Source organism: Erinaceus europaeus, chromosome 8 (assembly GCF_950295315.1).
Source record: "Erinaceus europaeus chromosome 8, mEriEur2.1, whole genome shotgun sequence".
In the NCBI taxonomy this organism is placed as follows: Eukaryota; Metazoa; Chordata; class Mammalia; order Eulipotyphla; family Erinaceidae; genus Erinaceus; species Erinaceus europaeus.
The window spans coordinates 54,931,249-54,955,826 of record NC_080169.1 but is presented as its reverse complement, the minus strand read 5'-3'; the positions used below and the strand labels follow the sequence as shown (position 1 = coordinate 54,955,826).

Genomic DNA, 24,578 nt, shown 5'->3' with positions numbered 1-24,578 from the left:
AATCCTTGCAGAAAAGCAAGAAATGTTTATATAAAAGTCTTAAAAACATTCAATTTAACTCAAAAACTTAAGCTAGAAATAGATAATTCTTGAAATACTTTTTTCAAATACAGAACAATGGAAAAATTGGAATTTGAACACAAAATCATTTGGGAATATTAATTTTGCTTTTCTTCATCGCATTTTGTGAATTTAAACTTCTGAATATTCAATGCAAAATTAGCACATTAAAACAGTATTAATTGAGCTGTAGAAATTTCTAACTGTTTACACTTACTTAGTTTAAATTTCAAATTTTGCATTGAAGTTTGTATATATATGCTTTTAACCCCTTATCATGGGATAGAAATCCTAGGTAGAACTAGGACTTGTTCCCAGGGGGTTAAAAGAAATCTGCTTAATATGTCTGCCTTTTTCTCTGTCGCAAACAATATTCTCTCATAACCTTTTTTCTTATCTAGAGATCCTCAATAGATAATGAAAACCTGGTTTCAGAGAGAGAAAGGGTGCTTTTAGAGGAACTGGAAGCACTAAAGCAGCTGTCTCTAGCTGGAAGAGAGAAGCTGTGTTGTGAGCTGCGCAACAGCAGTACGCAAACACAGGTAGTATGGACTTTAACCCATCTAGGAGCAATGGATCAACAATGCAGTAGGCTCTGTTTGTCTTTGTCTTTGTTGGTGTGAAATGTATTTTTTGTAAATACTGCGTTTAATATATATGTGGTTGTAGACCTGTAAGGTAGGTGAAGCAGAATGCCTTGCATTCTATTTCATATAATTTGAATCTAACATTGCCTATAGCAACAGCAGTTGCTTGACAAGAAACAAACTAAACAAGCCATAATATACTTGTAGCATGCAGTAAATTGACCATATTAGTTTGTTTCATTTACGTACTAGACTGTTATCATTTTTTGATAATGCTAATCTCTTGATAAAATATAGTTAAATATTATTTCAAACAGTATCTGCTTAGCATATCGAAGTTTCTGTTCATCTCATAATATTAAAGAGTGGCATTGCTATTTCAAAGATGACGGGCTTTCTTTCTATTTTATCCTCTCTATACAAATTTACACAGAATGATAGTGAAAATCAAGGGGAAATTGAGGAACAGGCCTTTAAAGAAAAGGAATTCAACAGAAAACTTGAAGATATGCCTCCTGATATCCTGTCCAATGAAAGGTATACAAGAATGTGTGTCTTTTCAACATAAAGTGAATTAAAATAGTGCTTTAGTGTTAAAAACTATTCACCCTTATTTTATCTTATAAATTTATTTTTTATTTCCTAGCTTAAATCAAATATAATAACTATATGAGGTGCACTTAATTTTTTTGCTTATAAAATAATTTGGCTTAGATACTGGTTATATGTTTAATGTAATAAATCTATAAAGAATTACTTAGTTATTGAATATTTCTTGATTCATTTTATTCTGCTTATATGTCATTTTGTATCATGTAAGCAATTATATTTCTGAGTTTTATTTCTGCATTGTATATGCATGTATTTAATACTGATTTCCTCCTGGTTTGTTTTTACTGAGAAAAAAATTAAACATGATAGTTCACATTTATCTTCTTTCATATACTGCATAATAAAAAAATTTCAATCCATATCCCAGTATAGTAGAGGAACGAACTAATGATATAATGCTAACAAAAGTTTCCCTTTGATTTTGTAGAAGTTAAAATGAAAATGTAAAAATTTTAATGAGAATAGTTACCCTGTTTTAGTATTAAGAACTTTAAATGTTATTTAAACTTATTTAAATGAAAATAATTTAATTTTAGATTAAAACTAGGATCTACTAACTTAATTTCCTCCTTTTTCAATTTCTGTGACTGTCAACCCTCTGTGTCCTCCTAATTCCCTTCCTCAGCTTGCATGGAGGAATTTGGCCCCTAAGATTTTGGCTTCCCCATTGGATCATCAGTATGGAGCACAGTCAGTATGGAACTGAAACAAGAAAGACAGTGTATGAAAATTAGAATTACAATGGAAATATAAAATAAACAACTTGTTTATTTTATATTGTTTATTTTTACTTGGTATAGTTTTAAAATTATAAATGTTGAAATTTTAGGACTTTTTAAATGCTGATGAACTTAGTACTCATATTTATTTCTTTTGTCATCTTTATCCTGGCTTCTGGGATATTGGGATCCAAATAAAACCTGAAGAAAAAAAGTTAAAAAAACAAAGCCCTTGAATGACTTTCTATTAACTACATTAGTTTTATTTTTAATAGTCTTGTGTTAGCAAAGAACTTGAGCTAGGTGCAAAAAATAGAACTTTGTCATTTGACATGTACTGCAGGAAGACTACATTTACTACCATGTCTAAAATTAGTTATGTCATGTGCCTATGAAAACAAATATTCTTTAATCTGACTGGTGGTACTTTCCCACAATGTGAAATTGAGAAAGAAAGCTCTTTATTCAGAGAACCTTTTCTAAGAAAATCTCTTTTATCCTGCCTACATTTATTAAATATAAAGCTTTGTAGTGTAATACCTTTGTAAACTATCAGCATAGGAGTGTTGCTAGTAATTCATAAGATGAGTTAATCTTCATTAACCTTCACCATTTATGAAATTTTGGTGTGAAACATTGAAGATAAAGTTTATGTACTTTTTGATAATAAAAGTGTTTTTTTGTTGTTGTTGTTGTTGTTGTTTTACCAGAGCACTGCCCAGCTCTGGTTTATGGTGGTAAGGGGGATTGAACCTGGGATTTTAGATCCTCAAGCATAAGAGTCTCTTTGCATAACCATTATGCTATCTATCCCTGCCCAGCCAAAAAAAAAAAAAAAACAACTTATAGAAACACTTTCTCTAGGTTAATCTTGGGTGTGTGTGTGTGTGTGTGTGTTTGAGAAAAAATATTAGTGTATATTGGTCTGGAAGGTGGTGCAGTGAATAAAGTATTAGACTCTCTTTTTTTTTTTTTTTTTCCTCCTCCAGGGTTATTGCTGGGCTCGGTACCTGCACCATGAATCCACCGCTCCTGGAGGCCATTTTTTTCCCCCCTTTTGTTGCCCTTGTTGTAGCTACGTTGTGGTTATTATTATTGCCCTTGTTGACACAATTCGTTGTTGGATAGGACAGAGAGAAATGGAGAGAGGAGGGGAAGACAGAGAAGGGGAGAGAAAGATAGACACCTGCAGACCTGCTTCACCGCCTGTGAAGCGACTCCCCTGCAGGTGGGGAGCCGGGGGCTCGAACTGGGATCCTTACGCCAGTCCCTGCGCTTTGCGCCACATGCGCTTAACCCACTGTGCCACCACCCAACCCCCTAGACTCTCTTTTTTTTAATTTAATTTTATTTTTTTTGTATTTTTTTTTTTTTAGTATTAGTCTCTCAAGCACAATATTCACAGTTTGATCCCAGGTATCGCATATGGCAGAGTAATGTGCTGGTTATCTCTCTCCTCTATCACATAAATAAATAAATATAAAAAATGTATCTGAGAGAAACAAAGGGGAAAGAAGTCTTAAGAATGATAGATTAAATTAATGCTTATGTCTGAATGTTAAATTATAGTTGGTAATACTTTTTAAAAATAAGAATACATTTTAAAAATTAAAGTAAAATAAAATAACTTGGGACTGCTGGGTGGTGGTGCACTGATTGAGTGTACACATTACCATGTGTAGGCTCCTAGGTTCAAGCTGCTTGTCTCCTGCAATGGGGAACCCTCACAGGTGGCAAAGTAGTGCTGCAACGCTCTCTCTCTCTCTTCCCCCCCTCTACCTTTCAGTTTCTCTCTGCTGTCAAAAGAATTAAAAAGCAAAGGAGGGCAGGGGTAGATAGCATAATGGTTATGCAAACAGACTTTCATGCCTGAAGCTTCAAAGTCCCAGGTTCAATCCCCTGCACCACCGTAAACCAGAGCTGATCATTGCTCTGGTAAAGAAAAAAAAGATGAAAAGCAAAGGAAACTGTCTCTGTGTCTCATAGACACCAATAAAGGGGAGATGAGAGGTTGTACCTATGTGTTGAAGACTATACTGTAAACCATTAACCCCTCCAATGAAATTTTTTAGAAAAGAAAAAATAATTTGTTGTTTTATTTTTGAGAGAGATATGTCATTAATTCCATTTAGTTAAAAATATGTTCCTATAATAGTAACTGAAATGAGTATAGTGTAAATTTTTTTTAACTTTTTTAGCTTTTTTATTTATTCCCTTTTGTTGCCCTTGTTTTATTGTAGTTATTGTTGTTACTGATGTCATTGTTGTTGGATAGAACAGAGAGAAGAGGAGACGGGGAGAGAAAGAAGGGGAGACGGGGAGAGAAAGAGAGACACCTGCAGACCTTCTTCACCGCCTGTGAAATGATTCCCCTATAGGTGGGGTCCGGGAGCTCGACCTGGGATCCTTATGGCGGTCCTTGTGCTTTGCGCCACCTACGCTTAACCTGCTGCGCTACCACCCAACTCCCCAGTGTAAATTTTTAAAAAATGAGTACAGTGTATATAATGCAAGAAATTTCTGTCTTTGAAGCAGATATATTAAAAGTAGCTTATTGTTTTTTTAGCAGATAATGACATAATAAATATTTCTAAAGACACATCTCTACCCATTTTTTAACGTTATCATCTATAAATTATCACCAGTGAGTTATAAAAGTATCAGCACATATTTCTGGTAGAGTTTTATGATTGCTTTTTAAAATGTTGTTTGATATAAAATTAAATGGAAAGCATATGTAAATATGAGTGGTAGTGCCAATTTAAAAACTTTTAACATGCTTTTTAAGACTTAATGTCTCCTCCAAATTTTCTTCAAATCTGCAAAGTACTAACTTAAAACAGTAGTCATTTGATTTATTGTAAGTCAGTACAATACTGTACATTTTTGAAAAATGCTCTTTGTTCATTGGCCTGTATTTTTAAGAAAAAACATAATTACAGTTGTAAAATAAAGCATAAGACATTTTACTGGGAGTCGGGCGGTAGTGCAGCGGGTTTAGCGCAGGTGTCACAAGGCACAAGGACCAGTGTAAGGATCCTGGTTTGAGCCCCTGGCTCTCCACCTGCAGGGGAGTTGCTTCACAAGCAGTGAAGCAGGTCTGCAAGTGTCTGTCTTTCTCCCTCTCTGTCTTCCCCTCCTCTGTTCATTTCTCTCTGTTCTATCCAACAACGACAGCAACAATAAAACAAGATCAACAAAAGAGAATAAATAAATATTTAAAAAATCTAAAATAAAAAAAGAAAAATGTTTTTAAAAAAGACATTTTATTGTAAGTGCTATTGCATACTCTTTCTTTCTTTCTTTTTGCCTCCAGTGTTAACTGCTCCTGGGGCCGTTTTTTGGACTTTTTGGATAGGACAGAGAGAAATTGAGAGAGGTGGGAAGATAGAGAGCAAGGAAAGAGAAAGAAAGATACCTACAGGCCTGCTTCACCTCTTTTGTACCCCCTCCCCCCACGCAGTTGGGGAGCCAGGGGCTCAAACCAGGATCCTTGCACCAGTCCTTGTACGAATACTGGTACACCACTGCCTGGCTGACCCCCTGTATACTATTTCAATAGAAAGGATCATATGCTGTTTGAATTTTCAATATATAGTACATTTTTTGTGGAACACTTTTAAGAGATTAAACTTTTTTAGTAAAATGTTTTTCTGTCTATACAGGTATGCACTTCAGAAAGCTAATAACAGACTTCTGAAAATACTCTTAGAGGTTGTAAAGACAACAGCAGCTGTTGAAGAAACAATTGGTCGCCATGTCCTCGGTATTTTAGATAGATCTAATAAAAGCCAGTCATCTGTCAGCCTGATTTGGAGGTCAGAAGCAGAAGCACCTGTAAAGACATGTGTCCATGAGGAACATACAGGAGGTATTAGTTTTATATTGCTGTTTAAATGATCATTATCTTTAGTAAATCTTGCTGAAATTCAAGCAGCTTTTCTATGTGTTGAAAATATAGAAGAGATAATTTTAAAGTATTTTCCAGCAAGAGACCTCAAATACAACTACATTAGAGCCACTCTTCTCAAAATAACATTATTGTATGGCATTTGCCAATTGGTTAACCTTGATAAAGCAGATACTATATTATTTACCTCCTAATAAAGGAATATTTCCACTCATAATTCATACCAGTGCCCATGATATGTAAGGACCATCCTGAAGCCACCTGATAGATCAAGGAATGGTTGGAAATAACTTATAAGAATCAGACATCAGAGCCAGACAAATAGCTGGATAGTATATATGCCTTGCCAGGTGCATGCTCCAAGGCATAATCCTTGGCAGAGTATGGCACTGAAGGGAGCTATGGTGTTGTAATGTTTCTTCCACTGTGTCTGAATGAAAAAGTGACCTAGAATGATGAGATTGTACATACATGAGGTCCCAGCTTTGCAAAAAAGAAGATTTACCTAGGAATCAGATACCATATTTACATACCTATTGAAATGATTAAAATAAAATATATAAGGAATCTAAGGTAGTGGTCGTGATATGGTTTATAAGATTTTAAGATTACAAGGGTATAGTTTCATATCATACCCACCACCAAAGTTCTGTCCCCAACCCCTAACTCTCACCCGCCATAGTTCTCACAGAATCTTAGAAACAGTTTTACTACTCCTTTCCTAGGGTCAGTCTTATCTTTGGGTTGTCCTCTTGGGTGCCTTCTTCCTTTTAGAAATTGGTTCAAAGTATAACAGAATGTCTGAGTCCTAATATAATACAGCCATTTTTCTTTACATTTTCTTATATGGTTTAAGTTCTTTGAATTTCTTACTCTCACCTTGATGACCTCTAGTGTCTCTAGTTTAATTTCAGTTCTTGTTCCTTACTGGAGAGGTAATTAGAAAATCAAAATGAGAGTTTTTGTCATAGGAAAGTTTTTCTAGCCTATCATTTTACTATCATTTCACACCCAAGTATTTTTCTCTAACCAGAAGGTGACATTCTAAAATGCCAATTTCTATACTTATTTAGACTCTCTCTTTAAGTCCCAAATGGAAAAATGAGAAGAAATTCCACTTTCAGGAGGTTTGACTATTTTTAAAATATTTTTATTTATTTATTATTGAATAGAGACAGAAATTGAGAGGAGAGAAGAAAATAGGAAGAGAGGCAGAGAGGCACCTGCAGCCCTGCTCTAGCACTTGTGAAGCTTTCCCCCTGCAGGTGTGGACTAGGGACTTGAACCTTGGTCCTTGTGCACTATAGTGTTTGTGCTTAACCAGGTGTGCCACCATCTGGTCCCTCAGACTTGACTATTTACAGTATGCTTCAGAGTACAGAGAAAAAGCTTGATTTGTAATTTTAAATCAAACTGATTTTTAAAGCACCTTTGCTGAGTTCAAAGAAAATTTAAAACTGCTTTTCTTAAAAAAAAAAAAAAAAAAGAGTTGGAATAATCCTGAATTTTAAAATTTCCTTTGGAATTCTTTACAATTGTTTAAAAGTATTTTTCAAATTAACTTCACTGTTGGTTAAGTTCTGAAGCCAGGACTCCAGAGTTCCAAGGCATTACTCCCACCATTCAGTCCCACAAAAGCACCAGTATCTCTCTACCAAAGTCTGTTGAACCACCTCTCCACCCAGTCCCCCCATCTCCAGTCCTTTGTTAACTCTACTGCTGAGACTGTTATGCTGTCCCATAATCCCATAACTTCAGAGAATTGTGATCTTATATTATCTTCATTTGTTATGTTTTTTTTCCTGACTTTTTTTATGTCTTCTTTTAACTTCTTTCCCTCTGCTTTGTTCTTCAATACCTGACTTCTTACATGTGTTATTTAGTTTTGTTTGGTTTTTTGTTTTTACTTCTTTTTTTTAGAAAATATTTATTTATTCCCTTTTGTTGCCCTTATTGTTTTGTTGTTGAAGTTATCGTTGTTGTTATTGATGTGTCGTTGTTGGATAGGACAGAGAAAAATGGAGAGAGGAGGGGAAGAGAAAGGGGGTGGAAGAAATATAGACACCTGCTGACCTGCTTCACCGCCTGTGAAATGACTCCCCTACAGGTGGAGAGTGGGGGGCTGGAACTGGGATCCTTCTGCCGGTCCTTGCACTTTGCTCCACGTGCGCTTAACCCGCTGCACTACCGCCCAACTCCCTGTCTTTACTTCTTATCACTCCATTTCTGTGAGTGCTATTATGAATTTGCCTATTAATTTCCTCATTATTTCTCTTAAGTTTGTTATAGCCCTTCCTAATTCTTCTTAGTGAACATCTCTACTACCATAGTTTTGAATTATCATCAGGAGGCTTATGGAACTCGGTTGAATCTGGGGTTTTTTTTAACCTGTAGTCTTGGTTCAGCTGCAGGCATGTTTCATTATCCTTCCATTATGTTTGATTCTTCTCAAAGGTGGCTGAAACAGTGAGCGGCAGGACCCTAATTGGAACTGGATGACTAGGGGACCTAGCTGGTGCCAGGCAAGCTGTATTGTGTTGGTGCAGGCTGAACTGGGTGTGAAATGAACTGGGCTGAAACTGGCAGCAATGAGCCTAGCTGGAAGTTGGGTATGCTGGAGCCTGGAGTGGGTAGAACACAGCGGCTACCACAGATGCAGTCAGCCCACAGCAGGTGACCGTGGAGGAGGCAGCGCCTGTGCTAACCACAGCAGCAGAAGCAATAGGAACTACCATTGTTGAGAGCCCAATAGAGTAGATGGCTGTTATAGCAGGATCCTGACTTGCTGACATGGAACCAAGCAGGGAGTACAAATTTTGCCTTAGTTGTGAGTCCCTCTGTCCTTACTGCCTGAATTCTGGGCTTTTCCCTTTCTTGTTAATGCATCTGATATTCATTCAAGCCTGGTTCTGTTATTTTTTTCGTTGTTTGTTTACATGTATGTTGTAGTTTTGTTGTGTTGGAGATGGCAAGAGAAAAAAGGTTGCTATTTCACTGTCTGACTGATTTCATGCACGGGGGGTGGGGGTGGAAAGCCACCAAAATATCAAAACTTCTGGACTCATGGTATTCCTAAATTGGTCTGGAATTTGAATATGGGCTGTGTGCTTGGCAAGGCACATATCCTGTCTGGTGAGCTAGCTTTCCAGCAGCAGGGTCTTTTTTTTTTTTTTCTTTGCACAGATCTTGGTGATTAAGGTAGAATAAGCTAATATTTTCTTAGTGTTATTATAAAAGTATTTGCTATGATATGCTTTTTAAGAAGCAGTTATTTTATAGTTTCACTTAACCATCTAGGGGAATTTGCTATGCTACTCAGTAAAACCTAGATCACTTTGACATTTGCATTCAAAAGATATTCTAAATAAAATTAGAATACAAAAATATTTTTGCACTTTCAATTTTTTTTTAAGATTTGTTTAGGTTTTTGAGCTAGAGGTATTTCTCAGAGTAAGAACACAGCACTTGCATCCTTGAGAGCCTGAGTTCAGTGGCCATATGTTAGAGTTTGATTGGTACTCTGGGTGGGTGGGTGGTGTGTGTGTGTGTGTGTGTGTGTGTGTGTGTGTGTGTGTGTGTGTATGTCCATTCATCCCTGTCTTTCCCCTTCAGGAAAATGAATAAATATAAAAACAATTTTTTAATTTATGAGAAATTCCATAAAGATCCCACTCTATCATATGTAGCACCAGGAATTGAACCCTAAACCTCAAAACATGCATGTGAAAAACGTACTATTCCCTGAGAGTTACATCCTTGGATGGATGGATGGATGGATGGATGGATGGATGGATGGTTGGTTATTTTTTTTTTTTTCCAGAACACTATTCAGTTTCGGCTTATGGTCGTGCTTGGAATTGAACATGGGCCCTTTACTGCCTCAGACCTGAGAGTCTTTTTGAAGAACTATTACGTTATCTCCCTATCCCTGGTTGCCATTATTATTATTATTATTATTACTGGCGGTTCTATTATACATTTCTCAAAGTGGTTACTGAAGTGTTCAGCAAACAACTTGCCTTTAAATATAGCAAATGAGACTCCAGTGTAGTGTTCCCATAGTTAAACAAAGGAGTAAATTGGTAACAAAGGAGTAAATTGGTAACCTTAACTCAAACACAAAATATTATGCTTATGTTCTTATAATTATTTATTTATTTCCCTTTTGTTGCCATTGTTTTTTTTATTGTTGTAGTTATTGTTGTTATTGATTTTGTTGTTGTTAGATAGGACAGAGAGAAATGGAGTGAGGAGGGGAAGAGAAAGACACCTGTGGACCTGCTTCACCACTTGTGAAGTGACTTCTCTGTAGGTGGGGAGCCAGGGACTGGAACCGGGATCTTTATGCACGTGCCACATGCGCTTAACCCGCTATGCTACCACCCAACTCCAATGTTCTTATAATTCTATGAGACAGAAGACTTAGAAGAACATCTGTTTGATTAGACTGCTTTTTTGCATGGTTACAGCTAAATTTCTCAATATGTATTAATATGCCTGTGTCCTGTTTTAAGCTACCAAGTAACAAGAGAACTTATTTAATTACAAACTGTTTTAGCAACTCATTTCTATAATGTTTATTGAGTGATTTCTTTATACTTTGCTTTTAAGATTCAGTCTAGTAAGGGGAAATTAAGATTATCAATCAAAGGCAAGATAAAAGCCAGTATTCTTTTTGCTTAAAGCTGCTTTATAGACATTTGAATCAGTAAGTCTTGAAAATAATTATTTAAGTGATACTGGAAAAATACTAGAATACAAGAGGAAAAATTAAATTCACATTTAAGAAGTATAGAATACTGTAGCAAAGGTTGTAATTTTTTTGTTATTAGCAACATTAGTAAGAATAAGCACTTTGTATTCAATTACTCAGTTTTTACTTACCCAGAGTAGGCAGTGATTATGCCAGTTATACTAATAAAATCAGGTTGATAACTATCACGATTCAGGGACACTGAAGATGCATTTTGTGTCTAAAAGGAAAAGTGAATTAATAGAACTAATAATTTAAAACTGAGGAACATCTGCCTTTAAAATACTAACATTGGGGAGTCGGGCGGTAGTGCAGTGGGTTAAGCACATGTGGTGCAAAACGCAAGGACCTGAGTAAGGATCCTGGTTTGAGCCCCCAGCTCCCCACCTGCAGGGGAGTAGCTTCACAGGCGGTGAAGCAGGTCTGCAGGTGTCTTATCTTTCTCTCCCCCTCTTTGTCTTCCCCATCTCTCTCCATTTTTCTCTGTCCTGTCTATCAATAACAACAACAGTAAAAAGACAACAAGGGCAACAACAGGGAAAATAAATAAAATTTTAAAAATATTAACATTGAATTTCACATATATTTGTCTGCTATCCACCTCATATTTTAATGGAAGCTTTATATTAAATCTTTAGAAATAGTTTTTGTTTTATTTCATATAATGAAATTCAGTCTTAATCTGATTACAAAACAATTTTTGCTTTCCACTTTTTATACAACTTGTGATCTGTTTTCATCTTTCAAGTCTGAACTTGTTAGATTTAGACATGTAGGGACTTGTTAACTCTCAAAAAATAATTGATTTGCTAGTGCTTGTTTACTCATAACAACAACTCACTTTATGAAATTGAAGATGAATTTTGATCCAATATGAAATCACATGAACATGACTGAATATTAGATTAATTCATAAAATGAATCCCAGCATGTATTAAAAGAATATTTCCTTAGGCCTTTACTGTGATGATTCAGTGGTAGAATGCTTGCAGTAGGTAACTAGGAACTTTCTTTTGCTGCAGCTTCCTAGTGTGGTGTTACAGAAAGAATGTTGAATGAATTAACAGAAGACTCTTGGTACTTGTTCTGACTCACTGTAATCTTGAATAAATCATTGTCACTCAGAGCTTCAGTTTGTTTATATATGAGGTACATTCACAAGAGTAGTTAGTGGTTTCCAGTTGGAGCCCTGGGAGATCTTCAGAAAGTCATTGGAATAGGGAAATGCTTTATTATATCCTTGCTTTAACAGGATTAACCTAATTATATGGAATGAATATGGGACTGAAGGATTTTTGAATAGCCACTGCCCTGTATGTTTGAGACATAGATTTGAGTAGCTTAAGAATCTGAAATGTTTCTCAGAAACTAGCCATTACAAATTTTTATTAGGGGGATTAATGGTTTACAGTCAGTTGTATCGAGTAAAATTTTTCAATTTTCTGCAAAGCACTCTTACTCCCAGCCCAGGCCCTCCTCCACTATCATGCATTAGGGCCTGAAAGCCCTCTCACCTTGCCCTTCGAGCTTTGCTTTGGTGAAATACACCAATCCAAATTCTACTTTGTGTTTACCCTTTCTGTTCTTGTTCTCAATTTCTGCCCACAACTGCCCATGATCATCCCATAGTCATCCTTCTCTTTCTGGCCTATTTCACTTAACATGATTCTTTCAAGCTCCATCTGAGATGTAAAGAAGGTGAATTCATCATTCTGAGTAGCTGAATAGTATTCCATTGTGTGTATATTCCACAACTTTCTTAGCCAATCATCTGTTGTTGGACACATAGGTTGCTTCCAGATTTTGGCTATCACAAATTGTGCTGCTATGAACATAGATATACAGAGATCTTTTTGCATGGACGTGTTTGATTCCTTAGGATATATCCCCAGCAGAAGAATTGTTGAGTCATAGGGTGAGTCCATTTCCAGCCTTCTGAGAGTTCTCCAGGTTGTCTCTCCAAAGAGCCTGGACCAACTTATATTCCTACCAGCAGTCAAGAGGGTTCCCTTACCTCTTGCAACCTCATTTGTTGTTACTATCCTTACTGATGTTTGACATTCTCACGGGAATGAATTGGCATCTAATTGTCTTTATTTGCATTTCTCTTGACAATGATTTGGAGCATTTTTTTTTTGTATGTCTGATGGCCTTTTGTATCTCTTCTGTGTTGAATATTCTGTTTGTATCCTCTCCCCATTTTTGGATGGGGTTGTTTGTTTCATTGTTGTTGCTGAGTTTGGTGAGGTCTTTATATATTTTTTGGTTATTAGCTTCTTGTCTGATGTATGGAAAGTGAATATCTCTCTCCCATTCTATAAGGAGTTTTCCTATTTAGTTGGTAGTTTCTTTTGCTGTGCAGAAGCTTTTCAATTTGATATAGTCCCATTGGCTTGTTTTTGTTAATTGTCTTCCTTGCAATTGGATTTGTCATTGAAGATGCCTATATAAAAGTTAGATAGAAAAGAGTTCCACCAATATTTTCCTCTAAGTAATAGTTACTGGTCAAACATCCAAGTCCTTGATCCATTGGAGTTTACTTTTGTGTGTGCAATGAAATGTAGTGGTTCATTTTCATTCTTCTGCATGTTCCAACCCACTTTTCCCTAAAAGCAGTGCATTCACTACAACTGTGTGGTGAATCTTTTAAAAAAGGTAAACTAAAGACATCTAGACATATGAGAAATTAAATGCACTTTAGTGAAATTTTTCTAGTGCAATTCTCTAGTGACTTCTAAGAAATAGAAAAAGTTTTTTTTTTTAAGATTTGGTTGTCTAGATAGATAACTCACCAGGGAAGGTGTGTACCTTGCCATGCACATAGCCCAGGTCTGAGCTCTGACGCCACATGGAGCAATAGCATTGAGAGAAATTTTGGTACTATATGGTGTCTCTCCCTTTCCCCTTTCTACCTCTTTGTCTCTGTCTGAATGAGTCAGTCAGATAGTGGTAAAGTTTTATAAGTGAAACCCTGATACCACACTCAAAAATTTTTTTTTTAATTTAAAAAAGGAGACATTAAGAAAACCATAGGATAGGAGGGGTACAACTCCACACAATTCCCACCACCCAGTCTCCATATCCCATCCCCTCCCCTGATAGCTTTCCCATTCTATATCCCTCTGGGAGTATGGACCTCGGGTCGTTGTGGGATGCAAAAGGTGGAATGTCTGGCTTCTGCAATTGCTTCCCACTGAACATGGGCATTGACTGGTCGATCCATACTCCTAGCCTGCCTCTCTCTTTCCCTAGTAGGGTGGGGCTCTGGGGAAGCGGAGCTCCAGGACATATTGGTGAGGTCTTCAGTCCAGGGTGTCTGGTCGACATCATGCTGACATCCAGAACCTGGTGGCTGAAAAGAGAGTTAACATACAAAGCCAAACAAATTGTTGAACAATCATGGACCTAAAGGCTGGAATAGTGCAGATGAAGTGTTGGGGGGGGCGTACTCTCTGCAGACTGTTGTGTACATCTGCTTTCAGGTATATATTTTTCCCTGGTTTATGGACACGTGTGAACATACGCTCTATCTCAGGGGACCTGGTCTATAGGTTTGGGGACTTTATTGGGGAGTGGAACACCTGAAATGGAATTAGAGAAAACTGTGAAAGGAAAGGTCTCACCTGAGTGATTAAGCTGAAGGGTTGTCATTCCACACCTGAAGTCTCTGGACACAGTCTGAAATGAAACATGCTGGGGTGGCACTTGTTGCATTGATTAGGTTGCGATCGGCAGATGCAATATTATTTGATATGAATTGAGAGAAGCATGCAGGAAAGTGGGCCCCAGCCTAAGGTTCCAGGAATGGGGGAAATATAGGCTCTGTAGAGGAAATGTGAGCTTCCTACTGTCCTAGGGTTCAAGAAGACAATGGATAGTTATTGTTATCATCACATTATTTGGTAATTGGGTTAACTTTGAAAAGTCTCTTTGTTAGGGTTTGCTGTATAATACCCAGCATCTTGTATATAGCGATGTCATTGGTTGCTTCTGTTCTCCCTGGTCTAGGCTTTTGAGAGAGTCAACATATCAACAACTCAGCCTATGTATTAAAAAGACTCAGTCTGTGTTTTAAAAAGTTCTAGACATATGATCAATTTTTCCCCTCTCATATTAATTGAATGGTGATTTATATGACTATACTTTAATGGGAGTGTACATAAACACCATTTGCACCACCAAAAGACTGTGTCCCATCCCACCCACCCCCAGCCCCACCCCCCATACCCCCACCGCCCCTGGAAGCTGAGTATCCACCCTCCCCCTCACCACAGGGTTTTTACTTTTTTGCCCTGCTTTCAATTTAATTAGATCCTGTTTTAGTTTCCCTTTCTGTTCTTCTTTCTCAACTTCTGTTGATGAGTGGGATCATCCCATACTCATCTTTGTCTTTCTGACTTAGTTAACTTAACATAATTCCTTCTAGCTCCTTCCAAGATGGGTCAGATAAGGTGGGTTCATTATTCTTAATAGCTGCATAGTATTCCATTGTGTATATATACCACAGCATTCTCAGCCACTCATCTGTTGTTGGGCACCTGGGTTCCTTCCAGGTTTTAGCTATTATGAATTGTGCTGCTGTGAACATAGGTGTACACATACCTTTTTGATTGGGCATTATGGAATCCTTGGGGTATATCCCCAGGAGAGGACTTACTGGGTCATATGGAAGGTCTGTGTCTAGCCCTGTGAGAGTTTTCCAGACTGCTCTCCACAGAGGCTGGACCAATTTACATTCCCACCAGCAGTGCAGAAGGGTTCCTCTGTCTCCACAGCCTCTACAACATTTGTTGTTGCTGTCCTTTTGGATGTATGCCATTCTCACAGGAGTGAGGTGGTATCTCAATGTTGTCTTTATTTGCCTTTCTCTCACAATCAGTGATCTGGAGCAGTATTTCATACGTTTGTTAGCCTTTTGGATCTCTTCTGAAGTGAATGTTTTATTCATATACTCCGCCCATTTTTGGATGGGGTCATTTGCTTTTTTGTTGCTAAGTTTGCTGAGCTCTTTGTATGTTTTGGTGATTAGTCTCTTGTCTGATGTATGGCATGTAAAGATCTTCTCCCATTCTGTGAGGCGTCTCTTTGTGTGATTGTTTCTTTGGCTGTGCAGAAACTTTTCAATTTGATGTAGTCCCATTGGTTTGTTTCTGCTTTAGTCTTCCTTGCAGTTGTGTTTGTTTCATCAAAGATGCTCTTGAGGTTTAGGTGGGAAAGTGTTCCACCAATGTTTTCCTCTAGGTATTTGATAATTTCTGGTCTAACATCCAGGCCCTTGATCCATTTGGAGTTGATTTTTGTTTCTGGTGAGATAAGGTGGTTCAGTTTCATTCTTCTGCATGTTACAACCCAGTTTTCCCAGCACCATTTATTGAAGAGAGGCTCCTTCTTCCATTTAATACTTTGGGCTCCCTTATCAAAGATTAGATGTCCATAGGTGTGGAGGTTTAGTTCTGGGATTTCAATTCTGTTCCACTGGTCTATGTGCCTATTTTTGTTCCAGTACCAGGCTGTTTTTATGATGATGGCCTTATAATATAGTTTGAGATCTGGCAGGGTGATGCCTCCATTTCTGTTTCTTTTCTGATAGTTTTGGCAATTCTAGGTGTTTTCTGGTTCCAGGTAAATGATTGTAGTTTTTGTTCTATTCTCTTAAAGAAGCTTGCTGGAACTTTGATAGGTATCGCATTAAATTTGTATATGACTCTGGGAGAATATTCATTTTGATGATATTTATTCTTCCAATCCATGAGCATGGGATGTCTTTCCATTTCTTGGTGTCAGTTTCTATTTCCTTGACTAGTGACTCATAGTTTTCAGTATACAAGTCTTTCAACTTCTTTGGTCAGCTTTACTCCTAGGTATTTTATTGATTTTGCTGCAACAGTGAATGAGAGTGATTTCTGTATGTCTTCTTCTTTAGTTTTAGTGTTTGCATAGAGAAATGCCACTGATTTTTGTACCCTGATTTTGTAGCCTGACACCTTGCTGTATTGCCTAATAACTTCCAGTAGTTTTCTGCTGGATTCTTTAGGTTTTTCTATGTATACTATCACAGCATCTATAAATAGTGAAAGCTTGACTTCTTTCCTTCCAATCTGTATTCCTTTGATTTCTTTCTCTTGCCTGATTGCTATGGCAAGAACTTCCAATACTATGTCGAAGAGTAATGGTGATAGTGGACAGTCCTGTCTAGTCCCCGATCTGAGGGGGAATGCTTTCAGCTTCTGTCCATTGAGTATGATGTTGGCTGTAGGTTTGCTATATATGGATTCCACTATCTTGAGGAATTTCCCATCTATTCCCATTTTTTGTAGTTTTGAGCATGAATGGGTATGGGATTAAATTTTTTTATTATTATTTTTTTTTTATCAAAATTTGCCCGGCTTGTGTGCCTCTTCTTAGATGCATACTCTCTGGGTTGGAGAGATCGCGACCCTAGCCAGCCTGGGCTGCTCCTCACTCAGCGACGTGAGAGAGATGACCCAGAAGCAGAGCTCGTGGTGGTGAGGCGATTTGATTATTTATCAGAGAGCCAAGGCTTTTTAAGAGTCGGACCCAGAAGTGGCAAGTCGGAAATGGAAATGGCTAGGAAAGGGGCGGAGAAAGCCATAAGGGGCTGGGAAAGGTAGGAACTTCCTCAGCAACTGTTGTGAGGGTTTTAACTGGTAGGATTAATAATACCAGGGAGTCGGGCTGTAGCACAGCGGGTTAAGCGCAGGTGGCGCAAAGCACAAGGACTGGCATAAGGATCCCAGTTCGAGCCCCGGCTCCCCACCTGCAGGGGAGTCGCTTCACAGGCGGTGAAGCAGGTCTGCAGGTGTCTATCTTTCTCTCCCCCTCTCTGTCTTCCCCTCCTCTCTCCATTTCTCTCTGTCCTATCCAACAATGACAACAACAATAATAACTACAACAATAAAACAACAAGGGCAACAAAGGGAATAAATAAATAAAATAAATATTTTTTAAAAAAAGGATTAATAATACCCTGGAGGCAGGGAGGATCTTGAGGGTAAAAAGAAGTTAGATCAAAGGAATGGAATGGGTGGTGATCTTTCAGGCAAAACTATGATTATGCAGATAATAAGGTAGCAGGCCACATTATCAGGAATGCAGGGTGCTTTGTGAGGCAGGGAGTCTGATAAGATGAGGCAAACCTTGGGGGGGTTTGTCCCTTCTTGCTCGACCTCTCAGTAGAGAGAGAGAGACTGACAGGATGGATGTCCCTTCAAGTCAAGCCCTGCCAAGCTCAACCACATCCTCACAATTTCCCGACAACAGTTGAAGTTGGGGGGCCTGGCAATGGCACACCCAGTTGAGCACATTGCTTTGCCATGTGTGAGGATCCTTGTTCAAGCCCTGCTTCCCACCTGCAGTGGTGATGCTTCACCTATAGTAAATACAGAATGGAGAAAACAAAAAAAGAGGGAAATGCTCTCTAAAGATAAAATAAAATAATACTAACATCCTAGAGTACAAGTTGGGGTTGTTAGTAGAGTGTGTACCTTACCTTGAGTGAAACCCTGGGTAGATCTTTAGCACTGTATGGGAGCAACAGAGAGCGTCATCTATTGTGGAGTGAGTCATTGGTGCCCTTTCCTCTCCATTCTTTTTCTCTATAAGGATATCGAATTGGAAAACTTGAGTCAGGGAGACTGCTGAGAGGTATTGCACATACACAGGGCCCTTGGCTCTTTCCCCAAGCGCCACATTAAAAAACATATTAGGGAGTCTGGTGGTAGAGCAGCAGATTAAGCACATGTAGCACAAAGGGCAAGGACCAGCTTAAGGATCCCAGTTCGAGCCCCAGCTCCCCACCTGCAGGGGAGTCACTTCACAAGCGGTGAAGCAGCTCTGCAGGTATCTGTCTTTCTCTCCCCCTCTCTGTCTTCCCCTCCTCTCTCCATTTCTGTCTGTCCTATCTAACAATGACGACATCAGTAACAACAACAATAATAACTACAATAATAATAAAAAACAACAAGGGCAACAAAAGGGAAAATAAATCTAAAAAAATATTAATTCAAATATTGCTTCATTAGAACATCATTAGCATAGCATTTTCTTTTTCAGTCTTACCTGCTTGTTATCAAATATATTCTGCATTTGTGTATATTACTTGTTCTGTTGCAGTGTTATTATTAAATAGCCTTGTAGTTTCAGTTACAAGGTTTTTTTTCTTTTGGGGGGATTAATAGTTTGCAGTCAACAGTAAAATGCCATAGTTTGTACATGTGTTACATTTCTCAGGTTTCCACATAACAGTTCAACTCCCACTAGGTCTTCTTCTGTCATCATGTTCTAGGACCTGAACCTTCCCCCTCACCCCAGAGACTTTTTACTTTGGTACAATACACCAACTCCCAGTGACTGCAAGTTTTAACTTAATTTTATTTTTACTCTTTTAGTTATGATTTATTAATACCTTTAACACATTGTTATTCTAGTTACAGATGAATCTCTATGCTCTTATTCTGGAAGTGACATGCCAAGAAATGACAATAGCATGTGGTCACAAATAACTGAGGAGGGTACAGAGCTATTACAGCGACTTGTTAGGAGTGGTTTTGCTGAAACTGAAATAGATCCTGAAAATGAAGAACTGATGCTTAATATTAGCTCTCGACTACAAGCAGCAGTGGAAAAACTTTTAGAAGCTATAAGTGAAACTAGTAATCAGGTAACCATCTTATATTATTAATATGGGCTGATTTAAATGTTGGTTTTCTTTTAAGCCAGGGAAAGATTAAATGTTATTTCTACTTTTTCAAAGAAATAAAAGTTCATGCTTAATAATTGACTATATTTGTAACAACCAATACTGATATCAGTATTCTCTGATGAGGTAAGAGTTAATGTAATATGCTGATAAACTCAACTTCTAAAAATGTTACTTTATTTTATTTCAGTTTTTCTTAATTTACTAGTATATCAGGTTGTTTTTTTTTTTTAGTATATTTATATTTATTTTTTAGTTTTTATACAAAATAATTTTAACTTCACTATTACATGAGATAGGTACTTTATTATAACATATATATTGTTTGTTTGAAGAACAAGTATAATCTTTAAAATGCATTGTATTTTCTGGTATATCATAACTCACTACCTACAGTTCTTCCATGTGATTTTTAATTTTTTTTGTTATCTTTATTTATTGGATAGAGACAAGTAAAAATTGAGAGGGAAGGGCGTGATAGAGAGACAGAGAAAACCTGTAGCCCTACTTCACCACTCACAAAACTGTCCTCCTGTAGGTGGGGTTGGGGGCTCGAACCCAGGTCCTTAACCATTGTAGCATCTGTGCTAAACCAGGTGCACCACCACCTGGTCTACCATGGGATTTTGATCTACTTTTAATACACAAAAGTGGACTATCTCACTTTACAAACTTTCCCTTGGTAGAAAATTAGAATGTGGGATAGTTTCTACATTATAGTAGTATTTTAATTGAAATTTTATAGGGTTATAGCCATTGTATTTATAACTCCCAGTGTTGTTCATTTATAAACATTTTATCTGACATGTTAAGTTATTGTCTGCAGGATTTAAAAAATATCTGCTGAAGGTTAGCAAGATAGCACTCCTGGGAGGACACCTGCTTTGCCATGTACTATCCTAAATTCCAGCTCTTGATACACCACAAGATAGCACTACTTCACTAGGGGAAGCTTTGGTGCTGTGGGGGATGAGAGTGTGTGTGTGTGTATGCACCCTGCCCATCCTTAGCTCTCTTTCTCTACTTGAAGATAGCATGGAGCAGAGAAGTCCCAGCAAGGACAGTGAAACAACATCATCGCCAAGATTCTACAATTGTTCTGGCAAACATTCTTTATTGTTTTAAAGTGAAGAAAGATTATGCATTTAAAGAATGTTTGCCAGAACAGTTGTAGAATCTTGGCGATGATGTTTCTTTTTTTTTTAATATTTTATGTATTTATTCTCTTTCATTGCCCTTGTTATTTTGTTGTTGTTGTTGTTGTTATTGTTGTTATTGATGTCTTCTTTGTTGGACAGTACAGAGAGAAATGGAGAGAGAAGGGGAAGACAGAGAGGGGGAGAGAAAGACAGACACCTGCAGACTTGCTTCACCGCTTGTGAAGCAACTCCCCTGCAGGTGGGGAGCCTAAGGCTCAAACCGAGATCCTTACCATGGTCCTTGCGCTTTGTGCCACCTGCACAGCCTTGCTTCCAAGCAATGATGTTGTTAATGCAGTGATTATATTACTGTCATCAGCTGTAGGTTGGCTATAATTAATATTTCCATTGATATATCTATATTCACAGTATCCTAGATTTAGGAATGTTTTATCTTACCTATTTACTTATTTCAAACATTTTATTAGTGATTTAATAGTAGTAGACAAGATTAAAAAACAACAAGGGTATAGTTTCACTCCACACCCGCCACCACCCAAGTTCTGTGCCCCCATTCCTCTAAAAGTAGCCACCATGGTTTTCAGAAAGCCTTACAGATTCAGAAAAAAAATTTTTCCCTTTTGTTGCCCTTGTTGTTTATCATAGTTATTGTTATTACTATTGGTGTTGTCATTGCTGTCGTTGTTGTTGGATAAATCAGAGAGAAATGGAGAGAGGAGGGGAAGACAGAGAGGGAGAGAGAAAGATAGACATCTGCAGACCTGCTTCACCACTTGTGAAGTGACTCCCTTGCAGGTGGGGGGTCGGGGGCTCAAACCGGATCTTTATGCCAGTCCTTGTGTTTTGTGCCATGTGCCCTTAATCTGCCGTGCTACTACTCAACCCCCCAGATTCAGAAATTTTAAGACTAGTTAAAAAGATGACTTGTATATCCTATTACTTCTGATTTGGGATTTTTATTGATACGGCTTTCTTTCCCCTTTTCTAAGAAGCTATCCGTTGTGATGTTTCTATAGTAGCAGTAATGATTAGTGAATGTAGCATACTTAATAACATTGTTGTGTATTTTGTGTTTAATACCAGATTAATTTTCTTTCAGGTTTCCTTAGTAATTATAGGGCATTTCTTTTATTTAGGAGTGACTTTTTCTATTTTACTGATGAAAAGCTGTTTTACAAGCCTCTTTTTGTCTTGGGTACAATCTCACATCTCCCCCAAGATATGCTAGTACATCTTTCCCTTTCCCCCTTCCACTTCTTCTCTCTTGCAGGGCATTGGGTCTCTTCCCCCTTCACTTTTAGTAAGCTCAGGTATGAAGATACAGACAAAAGGGTTATTTATTTTTTTACCCTGTCTTTTTCCTTTATTTGTTTCTTAAATCTCACATATATGTGAGATCATCTGGTATTTATCCTTCAGGTTTATTTCAGTTAGCATAATGCCTTTAAGCTCCATCTATGTTATGGCAAAAAAACAAGACCTCTTCCTACTATTGTATTCCATATATATGTATATGTGTATGTATCTGTGATATATATCCTTTTTATCCACTCATTGGTAGTTAGGCATTTTGTATCTGGCTATTGCATATAGTATTGCAATAAACATAAGTGTGTATATGTAGCTTCAAATAAGTTTTTTTATGTTCTTTGGATAGTAATGGAACTGCTAGGTCCTGTGATAGGTTTATTTTTATTATTTTGAGCTCTCTTCACACTGTTTTCATAAGTGATGAATTTATATTCATTCTAACAATATAAAATAAGTTATCCCTGCCCCCCTTTTAAATTTAGTTATTTATTTATAAAATGGAAACACAAGACCATAGATAAGAAGGGGTATAATTCCACACAATTCCCACCACCAGAGTTTCATATCCCATCCCCTACCTTGAAAACTTTCCTATTCTTTATCCCTCTGGGAGTATGGACTCAGGATCATTATGGGGTGCAGAAGGTGGGAGGCTGGCTACTGTAATTGCTTCTCTGCTGAACATGGGTGTTGGCAGGTCAGTCCATACTCCTAGCCTGTCACTATCTTTCCTTAGTGGGACAGGGCTCTGGAGAGGTGGGTGTCCAGGGTACCTTGGTGAGGTCCTCTGTCCAGGGAAGTCAGGTTGCATCAGGGATATTTATTACCTGGTCTCGGTGCCTACATGACTAACCCATTTTTCCCAGTGGCCATTATTCCCACTCTCCCTGCCTTTTTTTTTTTAAACACCTTTTATTTGATAGACCAGAGAAAACTTAAATGGGGAGGGTGAGTTAGAGAAGGAGAGAAACAGAGAGACATTTGTTTCAATGCTTATGAACCTTCCACCCCCTGAACCCCCCCACCCCCATCGCAGTTGGGGATGGGGACTCAAACCTGGGTCTTTGCACATGGTAATGTATGTGCTTAACCAAGTGTGTCACCACCCAGCCCCCAATAATTTCTTTTTCTACACATCCTGATCACTTGTTTCTGTGGTAGCTCCTTGTTTTGATTTATCTTTCTTTGATAGTGAGTGATGATTATATTTTCTTATGTCTTTTCGCCATTACAGATCATTTCTTGAATTATCTCGTTAGTGACTTTTGAACACAGTTGAAAAAGTTAGTGATTTTTTACATTACTTTTGATTTGACTTTATTGACTTAAAGTGTATTTAAGATTCATTTATTATTACTTGTATTAATAGTTGGTATCCCTTTGTAGCTGAGGAGTGTCTTGTATAACTGGTTTGTAGCAAAATTTATCTATTTAGTACTTAAATGATATATATAATATTTGTAACTTTGGGTCCTGAAAGATGTTTTTGTAATCTAGCTTACATTTTTAAAAGGATCAGTTTGACTATCTTGTTTAAAATAGACTGAAAAATGAAGACAGGGTATGGGTGTTCAGGGAAACATATAAACCAGTGACTCATTTGCCCAGTTGTTAAGTGTAGAAGTAGAATCTGAACCCAGGCAGTCTGGCTTCAGAGTTCATGCTTTTTACTGCCACTTAATCAGCCCTTTGAAAATGAAAGAAATGAACCAACTAACTATTGCTGTAAGTCATGTAAGTTATAGTCTGAGGACTGGATTTTGAAGTCATTTAGCCACTTTGCCATGATGTCATCACAAGAGGAATGTTAGTGAAGTGATAGAAATTAAAACTCAAGGGAACTCAAGGATTTTTTAAAAATTGGAAATTAATTAGGTAGATCAAGAAGAAAATTCAGCAAAGGCATAGCATGTTGGTTTGGAATCACCATCATGTGTGTAAAGGCAGTGAATAGTTTTATGTTATAAATATCCAGATTGGGATGTGGGAAACTGAAGTGAAAGACAAATGGCATGGAAAGCTACTTGCATTATGAAAAGTCTTCATGGGCAAAAATAATGAGTTTTACCTCTATGCTGAAAAGTGTGGGGAGTTATTGAAATATTTTTGGTAACAAAATAATTGTTTGGGGGCCAGGCAGTAGCGCAGTTGGTTGAGCGCATATGGTGCAAAGCACAAGGACCGGCGTAAGGATCCCAGTTCGAGCCCCCAGCTCCCCACCTGCAGGGGGGTCGCTTCACAAGCGGTGAAGCAGGTTTGCAGGTGTCAGTCTTTCTCTCTGTCTCTCTGTCTTTCCCTCCTCTCCATTTCTTTGTCCTATCCAACAATAATGACATCAGCAACAACAACAATAATAACAAGAATGATAAAAAAAAGAATTGTTTTAGATTCCTAAGGCAGCAGTATAATTGTAGATAGGCAGGAAGATGAGGAGAGAGATGCTATATAGAAGGAACAACCAAATTTTTCTTTGATTCATTTACTGAGATGGAGCATGCAAAATAAGTGAATATGAATCCAGTTTTATAGTATCTTACTTGCATGGATGGGGATGTATCAAAGTAATTTACTACAGTTTTGGGAGAACTAGATTAGAACTAGATCACCACTTCACGACACTTGAAGTTATGAAGAGCTGGAGTGAGTGTGTGTGTGTGTGTGTGTGTGTGTGTGTGTGTGTGTGTGTGTGTGTGTTGATAGAATGCTCACTCTTAAAGGCAAATAAAAGGTAAGTCTGCAAAGGAGAT

At 37.7% G+C, this 24,578-nt stretch overlaps 1 protein-coding gene across 1 annotated transcript in view; it reads left to right on the top strand.

Moving 5' to 3' along the window:
• The window catches only part of AKAP9 (A-kinase anchoring protein 9), a 197,529-nt gene that overhangs the window by 91,654 nt on the left and 81,297 nt on the right, over nucleotides 1-24,578 (top strand). The window contains exons 19-23 of the mRNA XM_060196249.1: nucleotides 462-602; nucleotides 1,081-1,184; nucleotides 1,885-1,980; nucleotides 5,644-5,849; nucleotides 19,089-19,321. Of these exons, the coding sequence (XP_060052232.1) occupies nucleotides 462-602; nucleotides 1,081-1,184; nucleotides 1,885-1,980; nucleotides 5,644-5,849; nucleotides 19,089-19,321 (780 nt within the window). The remainder of the gene's footprint in view (nucleotides 1-461; nucleotides 603-1,080; nucleotides 1,185-1,884; nucleotides 1,981-5,643; nucleotides 5,850-19,088; nucleotides 19,322-24,578) is intronic.